The 20,259-nt window shown below is 36.1% G+C and overlaps 1 protein-coding gene across 1 annotated transcript in view; it reads right to left on the bottom strand.

The window, feature by feature from the left end:
* The window catches only part of LOC141431236 (LIM/homeobox protein Lhx1-like), a 37,663-nt gene that overhangs the window by 11,544 nt on the left and 5,860 nt on the right, over nt 1-20,259 (bottom strand). The window contains exons 2-3 of the mRNA XM_074092323.1: nt 18,748-18,905; nt 16,237-16,455 (exon numbers count right to left, since the gene is read on the bottom strand). Of these exons, the coding sequence (XP_073948424.1) occupies nt 16,237-16,455; nt 18,748-18,905 (377 nt within the window). The remainder of the gene's footprint in view (nt 1-16,236; nt 16,456-18,747; nt 18,906-20,259) is intronic.

The raw sequence follows: 20,259 nt of genomic DNA, 5'->3' as shown, positions 1-20,259 counted from the left end.
CAGTAAACGTATGTACGTACTGACACAAAATTTTGGTATCACGAAACATGCCGCGAGTAGGGTGACGAGGCAGTCGCGCCGCGCGGGACAGTCCGCGCCGCGGGGCGCCGCCGAACAAGCCGAACAGTGTTAAACACTATATTTCATACGTCAACTCCGCAGGGGCCATTCTCTTACCGTAACGCCGACTTTAAAACTCGTAAAATCTTAATATTACACACTTACACTCAAAAACAACTAAATATGCAGTTTTGAGGATTCCCAACGCGGGTTTACGCGTTGCGTTCGTAAAATCTGACATTCGTCGCTTGTTAAATGCAGTTATTTAATATTTTGGGTCTTTTTTAATTTTTATACGCAAAGTTATTGACATTTACCAATATGATTTTTGATGCAATTGTCAATACCGTCATATATTATAACATGGTGCGTCATACACTCAATGATGGAGAAAAACATTAAAGTTCAAAAGAAACCTTGATCGAAACCAGCTTGTATGTACTTACTTATTTACGGATTTCCAGTCAAACAAGCCGTCGCAATATCTTTAAGCCAGAATAGGGTTTATGTATTATTTATTTTAATTGGAATAAAAGTAGAACATACTTTTTGTATTTCAATATTATACGTAATACAACGATATTTTTTGCAAAGTGCAGTTAGAATTAATAATTGTGGAGTATCGACACAAAATACGAGCTCATCAGTTGCTACCATTGTTTTACAACTGTTTTAAACTAAAGTTAATAAATTTCAATACCTCACCGGTGATCGTTTTACGGCTTGCTTACCTATAAATAAAAGAAAAAATTATGTTGTTTAGTGTATTAGTGTTTATCACACATAGAACAAACGAACAAACACTTCGTATAAAAAATACGTTTTTAACTAACACGCGAAACTCATTCGTGCGACTCCATTCTATTACTGTAGTTGAATTATTTATCAAACACTCTGTTATTCGCATATTATTATTCCCCATGATATTTATTTTACTGAAACAAAAGTAGCTTATGTTAAGTCAGGGATACAGTTTTCTAATAGTGATTAGTGAAGGAATTCGTGAATCGGTTAAAAGTATTTTCAGAGATCCCTACATAAAACGAATAAAGACTACTTTTATATAATATTAATGTACATAGAGTATTCATAAAAGAATAGGTACTCATAGTAAAACACGAGTTACTCGTAGAACTTTTTAAAAGCGTAATAATCGAAATAATAAACTATAGACATGTCAAACACAACAATAATTTCGTTGACTTTTATATTTTTTTAAAGTACTGACGTATTTCAAACAATACATAAATATCATCTTTGACAAGCATGTAGTACTCGTAAAAATGAATAAGTATTAGTTATACAATAATTTTATAAATGTTATTAGATCTGCCTTATAAATAGCTGACAAATAGCTAAAAGATTGTATTGTACTCGTACCTATCAGCATGAATAGTCCTGCTATCGGCGTAGCCCTGAAAATGATTAATTCTCTGCCACAGATATTGTTCTCTGTGCCATAATATAAATAACGCTTCGACAGAGGCGCCCCTCAGCGCTAATGAGTCGGCACTACAACTTGAACGCACTGGAAAAGAACGTTCGATTTTTATTATTATCTTACTACAATTTAGACTAAAGCAAAACGGTTGAAATTTTTTGAGTGCCGGGTTGCGTAATTTAGCTTTATGCAAAACTTCTATTTTCTGTCAACCTATTTTTCAGGTAGCGTAAATTACGCGAGTGATTAAGTAATACAAATTAAGTTTGTTTAGCCTCTGCTCTATGTAGAAAGGTCATCGCGTAAGATGGAAAGGAAAAGGTATATTAGAGTCGTATCACGTAAAATATGATTTTATCATATTTTTGAATGTTATTGATAATCGCAACTTGTATTGTTAAGAAGTTTGTAAGGTAATTCCAATCTCCATTCTATTATAAAAATTTAAATGGTTAAGTGCAACTAGCTTTTGATGTTTTTCAGTTGCCGTCTGTAATAGATCAATATTCTTCTTAAATTTTATATGTAGATTGATTATGGTTACTGGATGTGCTTACACTAATCTTATCTAGGTAAACTGAGGTATCTAATTCGCAATTTATTCCATTTATTTTTAGGTAAAACGTGACTTTGGCATATTGCGTAATAAGCAGACTAGAACTACTACCAAGAACGTCGATCGCTATGGTCATTATACTCCGTCAATTTGCTTCCAGATTAAGTGTTGACCATGCTTCGGGAAACAAAGGAGACCTAAGCTAAGGCCGCGGCACCGCGTCCCGACGGGCGGTCGGTACCCTGCAGCGATACCTATCTATACCCATATATCTGTACCACAAACAGTTGTGCTGGCCATTTTTTTTCTTATTGGTTCCACCATAAACTTTATTGTATCACGCACCATATGGGACGCGAATTTTGGGCACCCTAGCGGGTTACCTTTGCGTGTGTGATGGATTTAGGGGTTCCCATCTTAATAAAGTACGTTTTTGTTTATCATGCCCTTTCAAGCTTTTTTAGGTTGAGCATGGTTGAATATTCAACATCATGTCTAGAGATCCGTTCCAATTATTTTAAGTCAATTGAGCGGTTTGCTTCATCTTTCATAATGAGAACTGCTAATCAATGGAATTCGCTCCCATCGTCTGTATTTCCGGATAAAAACACTAGGTATCTTCAAGGGTAGAGTCAATAGGCTATTACTGAACCAGTGAGATACATCTTGGGCTTTATCTGCACTTTAAATCAGGTGAGATAGGGGTCAATCACGGTCAGTTTTATGTAAAAAAAAAACGTGGACCCTAGTTCAAAACGAAAAGCTGGCTTAACTATATGCTCTCATAGAAGCGAGGACTCAAACGTCGCTAAAAATATTCAATCGTTTGTCAATCAGAAATTCTCAGTGAACGCATAAATTTCAAAAAACGAATCATAAGTCAACGATCTGATGACGCGACCACACTCCGTGCGCCTCACGCTCCATCTGCACTCAATTGGCGTAGCGTTTAAAGTGGTTTTAACGAAATTGTTCCTTCGCGAAATTGTACAACACGACTTTGGTTGTATGTAAACTCGCTGATGTAAAATAGTCTGTGTGAAACATTCCTGGCCGTAAAGAAACTAAGTATAGGTACTTTTTGTTTTCTTAATTATCGGTGACGTTTACGGGACATGTCCTGCAAAAAAATACTAGTGGCATCTTTAATAAAGTATTAAGTACATAATGTCCCAAAATACTATAGATTATAATAATATCCTTGGAAATTAACCAATAAATTAAATCGCAAACCATGCCATTTAAAAGGGTAATGAATTAACCCACTTAGTTTTTCATGGTCGGTAAAAGCGCAAAATTATTTTAAACGATTTTCTTTATTATGAAATATCAATTACAGTCGCCTTTACCTACAGCTTAAGCATACCTTTCAAGGATAATTTTCAAAACAGGCAGAATAGCCGCCGTACCTTAGTTTCATTAAATTTAGCTGTCGTAAATTAAAATTAAAAATAGATTAACTTTTTAAATGTGGCCTGAAAATACACGGCGTCAATCATTTCCCGCCAGCACGGTGGTAGATTTATTTAATTTAAAAAATCTAAAAAGAGTGTGTCAAATGTTCTCGGTGCTAAATTTACCGTGTTGTTTTGTCCCAGTGATTCCAATTTGTGTTTTGTCTTATTTCAGTTAATTAGATGCTCTCCGCACGATGCTACCTACCGGATTCAAACGGTTTTACCGACATCGTGGAGACTGGATTTATTTTTCTATAACTGTAAACTCATATTTGTAATGTGTAGAGTTTATTTGTGTATATGTTAAAGGGACGAAAATGTATTAAGGAATGTATAATTTTATAGTTAACATGGTACCTATGCCAGACTAGACCGTTGTTGAGATTAAAACAACACAGCGTATTAAAAAAATACACTGAAGAATTTTTAAATAGGTAAATAAGAAACCGTAGTTACATTGGCCAAAAATATCTGATCCTGCACTTAATACGAAGTGCAAAATTCGAAATTCGTATCTTGCTGTCCCCCTGTCGCTTATATTATTTACTATGAGAGTGAAAGGGACGGTACGACACGAACTTCGATTTTCGAATTTCGTAGTAGCCCCTCTGAACACTTGCACGATTGACAACACCGACTAATTCGGATATTTACCCGTTTAAACACCGAGTCTGCGATGTTTAGGTACAATGGCGACTATACAATCACATATACTAATAAATTATGTAGGCACAAAAAAAATAGCAAAAATAAAACGAAATGTTCTGTAAACTCTGATAAACATCTATTTATAAATGAAATCGCCATTTTTCCATTTTCCAATTAAATTACGCCCCAGACCCAATTCCACTTCACTGGTTTTAATTCTTGATAACATTATATCACTCACACAGGCCACCGGCCAATTGGGAGCCGTTATTCAAAAATGGAATAGCCTTATCAGTTGATAACGCGAAACCATAAAGCATTGTGCTTTTTCAAGATGGCTGCCCTTTATGCGTGTTCGTTTTAGTGTCGTACTCGTTATTAGTTAAAGATAATGTCCGTCCTTGAGTAAAATTATGCGATATAAGGAGAGAATGTGCAATAATGTGCATTATTTGTTTGGATATACTAGTAAATTAAGTATATATCTAGACACGCGGTAGCGTGTCAAGCCAAGGTCAAGTTAACAGAACTGGCGAGCAGCACCGTGTGTAATTTTACCGGAACCATTTGGAGCCACTTTTGACCCCCTCATAACTATACAACTATTTCACATAATCATGTCAAATTCGACTCATTTGTTGAAACTTGTGAGATACATATGTGCTCCAAACTTCAAGAACACACCTCAAACGGTTATTTAGATACATCCAAAAATCGTCATTTTTATCACTGACTCATCTATAGATCAAAATTATAACCCAGTTCCAGATGACCTAGAAAGTTCAAATTTGGCATCCAGATAGATAGTTGGAAGAATACAAACGAATAAATCAGAAACTAGTTCATTTTTATAATTTTATTATAATTCTTAAATTAAATTATTTCTGTACAAAAAGTAATGATATCCCATTAAAACATAAAATAAATGTGAAATGAGAGCCAAGTTCAATATTATGATATATGCCTTGATTGTTGACTTTAACGACAAAAGAAGTGAGATCTAAATGGGTGCCAAGTTTAATGGTCAGTCCTGAAATTTATTCATAACAATATTTAATATTTTATAACAACTTAAAATATCATTTCTTCTTATAACTTAGGATAATATATTGAAGCCTAAGGTCGAACTTGGCTAGTTTTCATATTTTATACGAATTATATTATAGCCTTCGCAAGTTTAAAGCTGTACGATCTTATTTTATTTACTTGGCGTGGCTTAATCGAGCGTTATCTAAATGCATTTTAAATACTTACGAGTGTGTATAGCCTACTAACCTACCCATACCTATGTATGGGTAAAACACAGTAAATATAATCTCCTGCCTGAGACCCCGCGACAAATGTTTAATGCAAGAATTATAAACTTAATGGCAATGAAGAATAGTTGACATTTGTTTAGACATTATGATCAAAATTTTGTACGCGAGGTCTTAGGAGGTGTTTTAAAGTTTTATTTATGTGATAAATTTTTGAGAGTCTGTTCATGTGCTTATCGTAGTAAATTTGATAGATGGAGGGGGATTTTTAAATAAAATGTGTCAAAATACCATGCACAAAATTGTAAGTATTTTTGCTACAAAATTACCGCTCAGACGATTTTTTTATTGATTTTCCCTATTCAAATTCGTCTTAGTTTTTAAAGACTTTTAAATGTACTTTTATGTTTTACCTATACGAAATACAAATTTTCATAATGGGGTCGACTCTGAAATCCGTCGATATGCTAATTGATTGAGTTAGTATAGGTATGTATGTATATATGTGGTGAAGCAAGCGTCACAAATAAACGAGCAACTAGGAACAATTACCAGCATAAGGTGAACTCTTCTGTTTTTTTTTTCAATGTAAGGTTTAAAGTTGGAAAAATATTTTTTTTTTCACATTTTTAACGATAAATATGTACTTACTACTTCGTAAAAGTACAATGCGAACGTAGGTATACGGAATGGAGGAAGCAAGGCCTGAGGTCGCAGTGACGTACGCGGAATCAACCTCGGCGCCCGAGCGTGGCGAAGGGGGAAGGGGGGGCGATGATACTTTCCCATCGAGCTGTGATTGAATTAAAGGTATCTTTAAAGATGTCATAGAACGTTGTTTAAAATGGAAATCTTTGTTGAGGAGGAGAACAAAATCTACGCATCAAGATATTACGCTAGTATAAAATTTATAAAACTTATATAAGTGTGTTGAAAGTGATGATTTGGATAGTAGAACAGATAAACGTTGGAGCACCGTTATATAGAGTTTTTCAGAGGAATTCGGAACTCTATAAATATAAGATACTTTAAATCGTAATTTTTATTTTCTCAATTCTGAGGTCAATACAAATAATATCAAATTTACAGTACAATTTTTTATTAGATCAATATGACAGATTCTAACAGTTTGTAGAGAGGAGGAAAATAGCCGTGAAAGTGGAGATAATATTTTAACAAAAAACAGTAGATAGAACGTACTTATTCAATTTGTTATTGAAACCAATAAATCCCACACTTTTCGTTCCACCATCACCCTAGGCTACAAAAATAAACCGTCTCGATGAAAATAGATAAAATCGATACAAAGTAAGTCGAGCGTATCGACGTCGATATTGTCACGTCACTAACGCCGCAAAGCGTAAAACGTTACGTGCCTATCCCGGCCGAGAAATGCGCTAAAACGTCAAAAACGGTCAACGAACTTAACAAAAAAATGCTTTATTTATTCGAATTAAGAACACAAGATTCGCCTCATTTAAAATTCTACGCACAGTGGTTCTAAGCGCCATAATCCGTCGCTCAACGTTTTTACAGCTGTATGTTATGTTTATGTTGAGTGTGCGAATTTAATTTAACTTATTTGGACAGATTTGTTGGTAAGCAAAATAGCAATTTGGAGATAACTGACTGTGACAAGAGTTTAGTTGCTACGAATACTTGGCTAATACTCGCTCAAAGTTACCGAAGCGTGCGTTTACACGGTTTTGCCGAGACTCATTTACATTATACACTGCTAACTGGAATATGCATAAAACACATGACTTATTTATAAAAACAAAATTTCGCATAATTTTAACTCGAGCAAGACCATTTTTTTTATTTGGTTCCAATATTTTATTTATTGCAAGATTACTAGATATAAATTCAATTTGCTTCTACACCTACTCGACAGTCAACTGAGAGTATGATGAAGTTGATGGATGACCCAACCCGAGGCCAGCCGTGATAGATGACACGCGCGTACACGCACCAACTTAGACACAGTAAATTACTTTGACACGATTACAGCTTCTGGTAATATCATTTTTAAAAGTACCTAATACAGAAAACGCTGTCTCTCTGGACTGCATCGCGACAGCTTATATCATAATTATGTGATAGAACCTACATAATACGCTAGGTGATTATGAGTTACAGCTACAGTATAATTACTTTCCGTATGTAATCAACTACACTATCGCAACAACGACAATCCGGTCTCATATATCACGGCTCGAAACGTATTGCACAGGTAAAGTTTCTAAGCCGCGGCCAGATGACTGACGACTGGCCCAGGGCGATCGAACATTAGGCCCTACGCAATATTAATGTGCCACATTCTCACCCGAAGCAATAAAATAAATGATGTAATTTTTTGTCCGCGCGGGGTGTTCTTTTGTCCCAGTGTGCGCCGCCCATTGTCCATGCGGGACGTCCTCGTAGACAAAACGATATGTGGCGCCGCTCTTGAAGGTTTTTTCATAATTTTCGCATAATACCCTTTGTATGACACGGCTTTCTGTCATAATTAATAGTTTTATGGCTTTCGTCGCGAGTCTTTGTGGGGCCGCACCTGTATGCCGGCCTAGCGGAGCGTAAGGTGCTTCTGTCTTGAACATGTTCGATGATAAATGGGCAATGTATTGCAGTGTTGGAACAAAAAACGAATTTTGAATTACGAGCTTCGTTTGTAGCTTGAAACAAACTTTTTTTTAAAACGTTATATTGCATAATGGTTTTATTAGTGCTAACCTATGATCGCATGAGTTTAAAAATATAGCTCTTCCATTTACTCGGAATTGTTCTCGTTTAAAACTTTTTTACAATCAGTTAGTACCAACCATCGTTCCACAAAAACAAATAGAAGTGATAGACGAGTAATTTCACAAAAAGTAATCCACGATAGACAGTTGGTTTCGGCGTTGGGGCGGAACGGCCGCAAGATGGTGGCATTTCACAGCGCTTATGCCCAGCTCACTAAACGTCACCGTCGTACGTTGCGCATTTTTACGAGAACCAGCACAAAACCAACCATAAACTACACTATTTTATTGTCCATCCGCAACGTTGTTTTGATAATAACGATTAAAATTACAAATTTATTGTGATAACGTACATTTTTTTGCAATATTGTCCCGTTTTTAGATAAGTAAAGTGCAGATTTGACGGCAACGATGCCTTAAAGTTGCAGGTGACTGTCGTTACGGAATGCATTTCGAGGGGAGCCACCGGTTTGCCGTGATTGCAGTTTGGCTTGAAGAAATCTTTTAAAATAAAATAAAACTTTGTGATTTATTTTCCTATGCGCGGCAACTGTGTGCGTTCAGAGCGTAAATCGAATTCTCGAGATGAGTAAAGTGTCGAGGACATTTTATAGGACAATCGACGAATTAGCCCGGGATTGTGTATGGGACAATTTGTCGTAAAACCTCGGCGGGGTTCGGGTAAGGTCGGGCAGTAAAGCCGCGTCACACGCGCTTTATCCCGCTGCCTCATAACTCCTGAGAGTTATAGTATTTGGGACAGTTCAAAGTTGCCGACCGGCATTAAAAGATGAGAAATGGCCGGCCGATGGCTCATTCAGCTCTGTGCTCACCTCACCCTTGATTGCTCACCCAATTTGACAGATTTTAATGTTTTTTTACATAATAAACGGAGAAACGACGTAAAGGATCGCACGCATGTAGCAAATGTACCATTGCTAGCTTTCAATAAAGGAAATATAAAGAGGGCCCGATCAAGATAGCCTGTCAGTATACCATGCAATAAGTTAATAAATCTAACGTCTTCTTATTTATATACGTCAAATAACTAATTACTGCAATAACACATTTCTTAAAATTTGTCTGTTACATTTTGCGGTTTCCATATAGGTATTGAGTTTGTGATTTAACAATCAAAATTTATATATTATACACTGTATTTAATGAATTGAAAAGGAACACTATCACTTATCTACCTAGCAGGTTTTACAGGTTAACGAGTATTTGGCACTTGATCAGAACTTAATATTGGTAGCATGTTAGTAGGAACCCTACACTGTTTGAGTCCCGACACGCACTTGGGTAGTTTTTAAAAACAAGGTCTTTTCTCATAATAAATGAAGGTAAATGTTCCTTTCGGATTTTGGTTGAAACGTGAAACGCTGGGTCCGGGGCCATTGGCACCTTTATTCCGGCAATTCAGAGTCTGCAAATGAATTGGATCACGTCGGTCGGCGCCGGCGCAGACCCTCTACGAAGTGCGAAATTCGAACTTCGTATCTTGCCGTTCCGCTAACGCTTAAATTATTTAAAACGAGAGTGAGAGGGGCGATACGAACTTTGATTTTCGAATATCGTAGTAGCCCCCAGTAAACTAACGTTATGATTCCCGTATCGATGTCATTCCATATTTAATTTGCATTAGGCGGTTTCTGATCAGTTTAAAAACTTACAAAAGGATTCGGAGCGACTTTATAATGATATGCCGTCATATCTTTTTAGTAAAATGAGGAACAATGTAAAAAAAAAAAACACGAGTCAATTTTCGTGTCTCTAACAAAACCTTGCTGTTGAGATTCCGGGACTTTATCCCAATACCGTGGGAATATAGGGTTAAAAATTAACTTCTGTGTTATACTAGAAGTGTAGCTATCTTTCATAGGTACCATATTTCATCCAAATCCGTTCAGCGCTTTTGGCATGAAGGCGTATAAACAGACGCATAAATACATATTAGTACGGAACCCTACACAGCCTGCAATGCGTATGGCCCAATACGCCCTTGGCCAGTTTTTCTACAAAAATCGACAATCTAAAATAGCTACTATTACATCAGAAATAATAATGTGTCATCCGTCCATTCACCTCTGATGAACCAGAGGCATAGACAAATAACAGCCACAGACTATGAAGCTACTCATAGAGCATTAAGGCAGCCACACACGACATTAATCAGGACGTCTCAACTCAGTAGTGACATAATAGCGTGTCGCTAACTGTTTTTATCTAGTCATCGATCAAATGGTGACATGTGCAGCAGTTTCGGATGCCTGAAAACTAAAAGCTATCTTGTAAATTTGAGTGTTTTTTTAAGATGAAGATGCACTTTAGTAAGAGGTAGAGTTAAGATTTAAAATTGAACAAAAAATGATAGGTACTTATTATTCTGTGGAATACATCCTCATGTGTTGCAATGGACTTTAACGGCAGCTTATCAGTAAAATTTACTGCAATTTACTTTCCTTGGAAGAAATTAATGTAGAATCGCATGATGTCTTTAAATCAGTTCATAAAATAATCTTATGATTTAGTTCTGTCTATCAAAAACGGTCAATGCTCTACTCTACTATCATAATTAAAACGACCGTCATTTGCCACCTGGTTCGCGGCAACAAGGATTCTATAATTAATGATGATAAATGTTTACTCATTTTATTAAAAATGCTAATTTTATACGAGCGTTGAATATTCCTTGAGTAATAAGGTAATTTGTAAAAAGTAATTACGCCGATGACACTACGACATCGAAATAATCGTTATGAATTCATTAAACATAACCCTATTTTTGTCCTGAGCTGGTTCCGAACAGGTGGTTCCCTTGAGGACGAAAGAAATTTCGGAGCGAATGATAAATGACATAAAATAACTTCGCGGGGTTTATTGATTGATGGTTTTAAAATAAAGTACTACGGTAGTTTTTGCGCATCGTTCGCATAATTACATTTTTATAGAGAGGAAAAATGTTCAGTTTTAGAAATCGTTAGAATTTGAGATAGATAGATAGATAAAACGTTTATTTGTTACTGGAAACACACACAATCATAATTACATAAATTGGAAAAAAACAATTTTCAATTGTTACTTAATTATAACGTAATTGTGTATTGACTGTAATATAAGTACCTAAAATGAAGTGTTTTCGTTAAGTGAGTTTAAATACCTTGTTTGTAAAGGTATTTAAACTTTATGTAATAAATGCAGTGTTAAAAAAAATTATGAAAATACACGTACGAGTATGTGTTGTTTCCGTTTTCGTTACATTATTGCGAAGTAATTCAGTCATAGTATCCAAAGTAAATTAGACATGTTAAATGAAATGACGGCACATAAATGCAAAGCGTAAAGGTATTCACATTTCGTTTTATCAACCGCGCCTTAAGAAATGTGTACTTGCAAGCAGTACCTGTCATATCTATCTGTCAAATCTATTTTCAAAACATGTATATTGCTGGCAACCTTGAAATAATTACTGTGAGCCATCAAATTAAATGGCTCATATTTTTTTCATATTCGGATATATAAGTAGAGCGCAGGAGCACAAGCCCTTATGCAAAAGTGTCCGTCGAAGTGTTTAACAGGCGGCGCTGCAGCAGCAAGGGGTTTAAATAAAGCTTTATGACGACAAACACAGTAACATCGCTCAATAATGTTTTTGACAGATCACGGTAATTAAATCGCCGCCTACGTTTTCTCACATCAATTACTAATGATAATATCTTGCTACTCTAGCGCCAATCTGTAGAGATTTAGAACTATTATTTACCGCTTAAAGCTGTACACTTTTGCAACTTTACCCGGTAAAACACGGTTTCCACCGCTAACGGAACGTACAATTTACATCGATTCGGAGTAACTAAGTACTTTCAGGCAGCCGGATCGTTGTACGTTAAACTGAGTCTGTACGGAGCCCGCTCCGCTCGCGGTGTAAATTGGGCTTAAAAGTTTGTCATTATTTCCTCTGCAATCCATATATGAGCCAATAAGGGCGAGTCGTTCGTAGTGACAGGACCGTCACGCGGGAGGAATTACGATATATGAACTTATTAAAATATCTAACTTTTTGTCGCTTCGCGCTCGGGTGATGACGCGGCGCGGCGTCGTCTTGTTATTTTGACACGTCTTCCTGCTCTGATTGTAATTTGTAGCTAATAGTTTTATTTTCAGGTTCTATTTGCGTTCTTGGACGGGATTTAATTAACGCTTTGTCAACAGGACACGAGGTATTTGACTTTAAGCGTATCCACGCTTTTATTAACGCAGATACAGTAGGAATCGATCTCAAAACTAACAATTTACTTTTTTCATTGACTGACTCTACATGTGTACATAACTTAAAACATGAAACTAACGTGACTTATATACATAGTTAAATAAACCCGGTTAACACACGTACTAAATCGAGTTTAGCTCGATTAGTTTCGGGCTAAGTCGTAGCCTTTCCTCACGGAGCACATCACACGCCACGGCAGCTGCGACAGGCAGGGCTACCAATTCACCAGAAACATGTCGAGCTACAGCACGTAGCCGTGGTGCCTGGTGTTCAAACCCCGGCTAGCACCTCTGATTTTTTCGAAATTCGTTTGCGAAATTACATTTGAAATTTACCAAGAGCTTTATGGTGAAGGAAAACGGGAGGAAAACTGCATAGCCTGCGAAGCAATTCAATGGTGTGTGTAAAGTGAAGTTCCCATTTCGGACTTCCTACATGGAAACTATGGCCCAAGCCTTTTCATTGTGTGAGCAGGCATTGTGCATGTGTGGGGATGATGTTGATGATATCGAGCTAAGCTCGATTTAAGATGTGAGTTAATCGGGTTTATTTCACTATGTGTACACAACGTTAAATTACAAACCGTTACAAAATTATCCTCTTCTTATACCTATGTACCCGTCCGCAAAAAACAAGAGCAAATTAGTCAACGACAGCTAAATACTATGCATAATCGATTTTCCTCTCGGCATGCGGCATGTTCAAACGCTGTACCGGTATTCACTAGTTAACACCGGATTATGGCAGAAAAACTTTTACAGTTACCCACATGTGGTGGCAGAAGCATTTGACACGCGCGATCTGGCGAGACTTGACGAATGGAGGCAAAAAAAATGAAAAAAGTTGTTTATGAACCCACTTAACATAGTTGGCATTATTGGTTGAACAATATTTGTTTTTGGTTTGTTGAGTGTTAAACGTTGTGAATATCTGTTACAACAAATAAACGCATTGACTTTTTTTTTTACTTGCAACCCTTTGTGTTCGTGTTTGCCTATTTTAAGAATCTAGTGTATTTATTTATTTATCGTGCTTTTTTGTATTTATATTATACACGTTGAAAAAGTACAATATGTTATGTTGTAAAAATTAGATATAAATCGACCTTTTCTCTGACGTTTTTACCTTTACGTACCTATACATAATTAAAAAGTACATTTAATGTTTGGACTGCGATTCTTTTGACACAGTTTGATGTCAAATAGAAGCAACATGATTATGACATAGAATAAAACAGAAAATCCATACTAATATTATAAATGCGAAAGTGTGTTTGTATGTTTGTCCGTCTTTCACGCCGTAACGGTGCGACGGATCGACGTGATTTTTAGCATAGAGATAGTTTATGGGCCCGAGAGTGACAAAGGCTACTTTTTATCCCGGAAAAATGCACAGTTCCCGAGGGAACAGCGCGCGATAACCGAATACCACGCGGGCGGAGCCGCGGGCAAAAGCTAGTTTAATTATAAAGATTGATGCAAAATCCCACGTAATATGTACCTATGTATATCTAAATACGTAATTAACGTCTACTGACAGTAAACAAACTGTCGTATTGTGGATTGACCCCACTACTGAAGGTATAATTACCGTCGGACGTTTTAAAACAAAATGAATCCCAATAGTGCAGTCACTCTTACTGTCCACGTTTACAAACATTCAAGTACCGCGGTAAAAACGTATTTTTTCGTTAGGAAACGCACAAAAACTGAAACAAAGAGGAAGGAGCAAAAAGCGTGACGGACAGACGGATCTCGGCAGACATCTGTTGTCGGGGAGAATCGACTTCCATGTGTTTAGAAATTTTTAGATGTTTTTGAATCACCTTGAGAAAGTTGTTCGCTAGATTAGTGCGGTTCATAATTTTCACGCTTGATCGATATAACGATTCAACCCAATTTTATAAATGAATTTATAAATAAAACAATTTTTTATCACATACAATACCTATCTAAGCATACAGTAGTACATTTGATTAAATTGAATTACTATTTCTTCTCAATGACGTGGGTTACTGATTGACAGCTAATTTTCAGTACAGGATTCTTTTTTCAAATATGACATTTTACTAACACCGTCATAAATAAAGGTAGGTTCAAAAATAAAACTCTGTTTAGATCGGGTGCGTTCGTTAATAAGGATATTTGTCACGTCGTGAACGCGCGATATTCAATTTGCGAGCCGCCATGACAGAGTGTTGCCATTTGTAACGTTAGAACGATTTGTTTAAGTATTTGTGTCGGTATTTTTAATTGTTTCTATAGAAAACACTTAAAATTAGTCAAATTCGAAGGCAGACTGAATCAAATGATTAAATTGCACCTAATAGTTTCCAATTAGTTTCTCTCTAGTAATAGTATCATGGCATTATTTGGAAAGTACAATAATTCATAGTGAAAATATTGATTTAAGATGCATTTAAAATCCAAGTTTCTATGTCAACTAATAGACCTTCAATGCTACCTTAAAGCTAGTGACTCTATTTAAGTACACACAGAAATTGCTTTCAGTTTCCGACTCTATAGAAAATGTGTAATGAAAACTCGCAGATTCAAAGCATATGCCTCTTTCTTAGCAAGCTTGTGTGGAACGGATGCTTTATTCAGAATAAAAGCTACGGACGCTGTTGTGCGACAGGTTTTGTATGAATATAATCGATTTCGGCTAAGCTTTGAGAATCGTAATTGAGTTTGGCGCTTCGAACGAAACATGTCGTAAAAAGATTAAGTAAATAGTTGAAATAACACGACTTTTCGATAAACGAATGAGAAGTTTGTAAGTTATGTAAGTACGAAGCAGAACGTGGTTTCAATGTTAACTAACTGCAGCCAGCTTGCTTGATATCGAATCGTTTTACTCTTTTATTAGAAGTACCTGGGCGATCGATCTTTGCTCGGGCTAAAACTCGATAATAAGCGTTTTCCCAGAAATAAGACCAAGCTTGATCGATTTGTCTTCCCCGAAAACCCCCCCTACCAAATTTCATTGAAATCGTTGGAGCCGTTTCCCAGATTCTGATTATATATATATATATACCCATACAAGAATTGCTCGTTTAAAGGTAGGTAGTTGGTTGGTTTTGGTTAAATAGTCAATATATATATTTGCTACATGATATGTTTTATGAACGCGCGATATTCCAATTCTCCACAAATTCTACAGTCTACCCGTAATCTTAACATTGGTAGATGCATCGAAATATCGAACTCATTAACAAAGCATTTGCTACGGCATAGCATGGCATATATTATGTATTTAACGGTATCTTGGAGATGTGTGCTGGATGTATGGACTGCCCTATACTTAAGCACTGGGTTGGTATTGTGACGGGTGGGGCAAAATAATAAATACATTTTTGTCAAATATAATAGGTGCCTGCCATTTTCTTCCCATTCGCATGTTTCTTTCATCCTACTTTATCTATATTACTAATATCTAGTTTTTAAATTGTGTTTTTACTAACACGATATGGATTCTTCGAGTCTGAAATAAATGTTTTTTTTTAATCTTAAATCATTACAAAATATTAAATAATCATTATGAATTTATGACTTATCCTTATATTTTTGCAATGTGACCTAGGAAAATATACTATCCTGTTTCTGTAAAAACGAAAACTACAGGATTAAATCTTGACTTCACTTGACGTATCACTGTGACCATTTCAAAAGTTGTTGCAATAGTGTCTTTAATTTTCCCGAAAATTGCGTCCATCGGTTATAAAACTGCCACACTGCTAGCGCCAATGTGAAAGCGATCTTACAATCACACTAGTGTTCAACTGTTCAAGTGGAAATAACATACCTGTATAACTCTCATGGGCAGTCCAGTCTCCTTCGCAAGCTGCTCCCGTATATGTCTCGTAGGTTTCGGTGTCTGAGAGAACGCAGACTTCAGTATCTCCAGCTGCTTTGCCTTTATCGTGGTCCGTGGCCCCCGTCTCTTGGATCCCCCGTTCCCGTCGTCTGGAGACTTGTTCTCCGCCTGGGAGTCTCTGGTCTCCGTGTCTCCGTCGAGAGAGCCCTGCGAGGGGAAGAAAAACAACTGAATGCGACTATGTGGTCGGGTGCTGTTGAGACTTGAGCGGTAGGTATGTTCTACGTTGGAGAGTCTTTAGATTATGCGGGTTTTTTTGTCAGTAAATTGATGGTTGTTGAAAAAAACAACAACATTTAGTTATTTAGCCTGAGGCCTTATTTTCTATCACATTTGGAATCACAATCGTTTTCATCACTTCTTTCTGTCACACGGTATAGGATAAGTGTAGAAAGAGATGGTGAATGTGATCGCCCGGGCGTTAGACATATACGGCAACTGGTTTGTACAGATGTGCAACTTTTTTATTCGATTGTTTATAATAATACCGCTTTGTAATCATAATCATCATTTCTCCGTAAATTATTTGTTATATATTTTTAAAATAAGTAATTATTTTTACTACTACCTACATTGTTCATAATGATACATATTTCGATTTTTTTTTACTCATAATGTCAATACTGAGATTTTATCTATACCCATAATGTTATTTGGGAGAATTTCTTAATTAACTTATTTCATATAATCATCGCAGTTCTAACCTAACCTAACGCACTTTTGTGGCAGGATTTCGGTTCTGTGAGGGTCGCAGTTCTAACCTAACCCACTTTTCTGGAAGTATTTCAGTTCTGTGAGGGTTGCAGTTCTAACCTAAACTAACCCACTTTTCTGTCAAGATTTCGGTTCCGTGAGGGTCGCAGTTCTAATCTAATCTAACCCATTTTTGGCAGCATTTAGATTTTGTGAGTTTTTTTTTTTTAGTTCCTTAATTTGCATTTACTTGCATTTAGGAATAAACAAATGTATGTTTCAAAATATATATAATACCAAATGTCTTGCCTGAAATCGATATGTTGAATAATGATATAATTATTCATAAATTGTAGTAATAGAGGTATTTATGTCGAATGACATTATGAATATAATAAATTCGCAGTTCCAATGATTATTATTTAAAATAAAAATGTATAATGATCATTAGGATGTAAAATTGTATGAAATACATTTTCGAAGTTTCAATAATCGAATTTGCTTTTTTATATGAACTTTGGCGCACTCGTTGCAGAAAGTTTCCAAAAAGTTAAGAAAGATCTCGGAAATTTCTGGAAAATTTCACAAGAAATATAGGAAATTTAAATTTAAGAAACGGAAAACTTCAATTCCCATACAATACATTTTATTTTGATTTAAAATAGTTGACTGGGTATAGAAGGCAAAAGTGAAGATACTCGATATTATTCTAACACCAAATTGTAGTGTAAATACAGTCGAAGAAATTGAATCGCGTACCAGGGTACCTTCGTGCTACTGATGTCATTTGATTTACATACATTTGCCAAAGAAATCATAACAGAATTTATTATGAAATGATCCCACCCTGGTACTCGATTTAGTTTCCCCGGTGTACGATTGAAATCAGTATTATCTGTGGGATACAGCGAAGGTGACAGACAATCAACATCGATGAACAGACAATATATCCATATGCTTTCACAATTCAAATTTTATGAATTAAATACGGGTTTTGTTCCGCATACCTTGATTTTAGAGCAGCTCGATATTTCGGTACAGGGCTCTAAAATCAAGGCAAGTCTAAAATATTGAATTCAAATTTTGTTCACCGCATCTACTCTACACTAGAGGTGAGACGTATTTACTGGAATAGGTTTTGGCTTGGACGCGTGAGTACGCATTCCCGCCCGCGATTCTTTCAGCGTACGAGTATTTAGGAGTACAGCGGCTGACAACGTTCCGCCAACTTGAAAACTAGCATTTATGTACACTTTTTAAATGAAAATTTTATAAAAATTGCTGAAAATCCTAAGCCTGTATAAAGTATGAACGAGGTTTTTAGTCGGTATTTAATATAAGTTAAAATAAACAAATATAAAGTGTGAAGACTGAACTGTGACGTGAATTTGATAGTTCGATATTCGTAAAACTACTAAAACTACTATACAGTGTACCTATACGCAATTACGGGAGCGCATTTACGGGAATAATTTTGTTTACGCAATGAGTCAATTGAGTTAAGTAGGTACTCGTAGATACTCGTGGACCTAGTCTTTGGATCTAGTATTTTTGTGGACGCGTACTCGCAAGACTCAGTCCGCGTTTTGCCTAGTACGTCTCACCTCTACTCTACACTATGCTAACTATCACCACCACAACACTACACTATTTATTGCATAGACGTACCTATAGTAAGATCGCGGGTGAGCAAAGTAACTATTTATAGTTCAGTTATGACTTTGTGATCGGTTGTAGACCACTCACCTGGTCCTCCGAATCGTCGTGTGGTTTAGTGTCGCCGTTGAGGGATAGTTCTGAGTGTAAGGCTGGGTGCGGCGCATGCGCGGGACTGCTGGCGTTGTTGGCTGCGCGGGATTCATCTTCTTCCTCATCGTCCGTGCCTGAGCCTAGCAACGAGTCCGCTGGAACAAGGATAGATAGATTAAGTTTAGAATTCTCAGTCAATTCAGTACAATTTTTTAAATAAAATACAATACGGTACAACGACTCTTTATTGTATACCTACCACAATTGCAAGCGATACAGGAAACAGGTAGTACACAGAGAAAATTGCAAGGTAAGCAATGGGCAACGCAATTTTAAATATTTGTTGATTAGTCAACAAACATTTTATAAAGATAATGATAATATAAATATAATAAGATAAGATAAAGATAATAAAGAAACTATTTAGAATATTGTTTATAAGGATTCGTAGCTCAAGAGGAAAAAACTGAACCCTTATAGGATCGCTTTGTTGTCCGTCTATGAAATAGGTACTAAGGTCTGATACCTACTCCCTAAGGTAGTGAAAAAATTAAACTCAGCAAACTTTGAGTCAACGCAATTTAAAGATACCTACAGTTATTTTTAGAAATTGGTTGGAAACTGCCGGAACCGAAAAACCTATAATATACTTACCAGAAGGCCCCTACCTATGGTACTGCCGGTTCTAAAAATTTGGGTACAAAGGTACATTAGCTCTTATAGCACAACCAATAAAAAAAGTCTGAAATCTTTTATTTCGCCTCTTTGTAGGTATCAAATGCTAAAATTGTAAGTAAATAAATATAAAAGTATACAAAAATAAGAAAAAATAGTAGCTCTTGCTTCAAACAACCTTTATCTAAATTCATGTACGCTTAGGTACTTTGGGACTAGGTCAATATTGGTGTGAATTGTCCCGTGATATTTGTTTATTTAATTATTTACTTATGTACCTAATAGAAAAGAGTTGCTATTATACATTTCGCTTGCATTTCGAAGAGCTAAATAAATTAGTTTCCCATCACAGCAAGATAACTATTCATAACTAGAACCCTTTAAACGGTTTCAAATTCAATTGAACCCATCAAAAAGCAATCCCGCACCCTTAAACTAAATAAAAACGCAATTTCTGCGCCCCCAAAGAACATGGAATTAGCCGCAAAAACAATTACTTACCTACCTACTCGTACCTACTTGTATAAAAGTTACAAGCGATGCTGGTGTGCGGAACTATAGGAACTCGAACAAATATTCTTTAAACTAAAACGAAAACTTCATGACTCTAATTTTCGTCGATGTCAAATAAAACAAAAACGAAATGTCTTTCTTGCGGTTATATAAATATGATATTGAGTAGGTAGTAGGTACATAAAAAAGCAACATAATAACTACTGCCTTCTAAGGCTAAATCATTTGGAGCCTCCTCAAGGGAACAATTGAGAAATACGTCTACAAAAGTCCTGTTCGCACCTTTAAAATTAAACTGAAACAATTCAAAACATTCACATT

This window comes from Choristoneura fumiferana, chromosome 9 (genome assembly GCF_025370935.1).
Source record: "Choristoneura fumiferana chromosome 9, NRCan_CFum_1, whole genome shotgun sequence".
In the NCBI taxonomy this organism is placed as follows: domain Eukaryota; kingdom Metazoa; phylum Arthropoda; class Insecta; order Lepidoptera; family Tortricidae; genus Choristoneura; species Choristoneura fumiferana.
The sequence above is the reverse complement of the archived record's forward strand: the minus strand, read 5'-3'. Positions and strand labels throughout refer to the sequence as shown.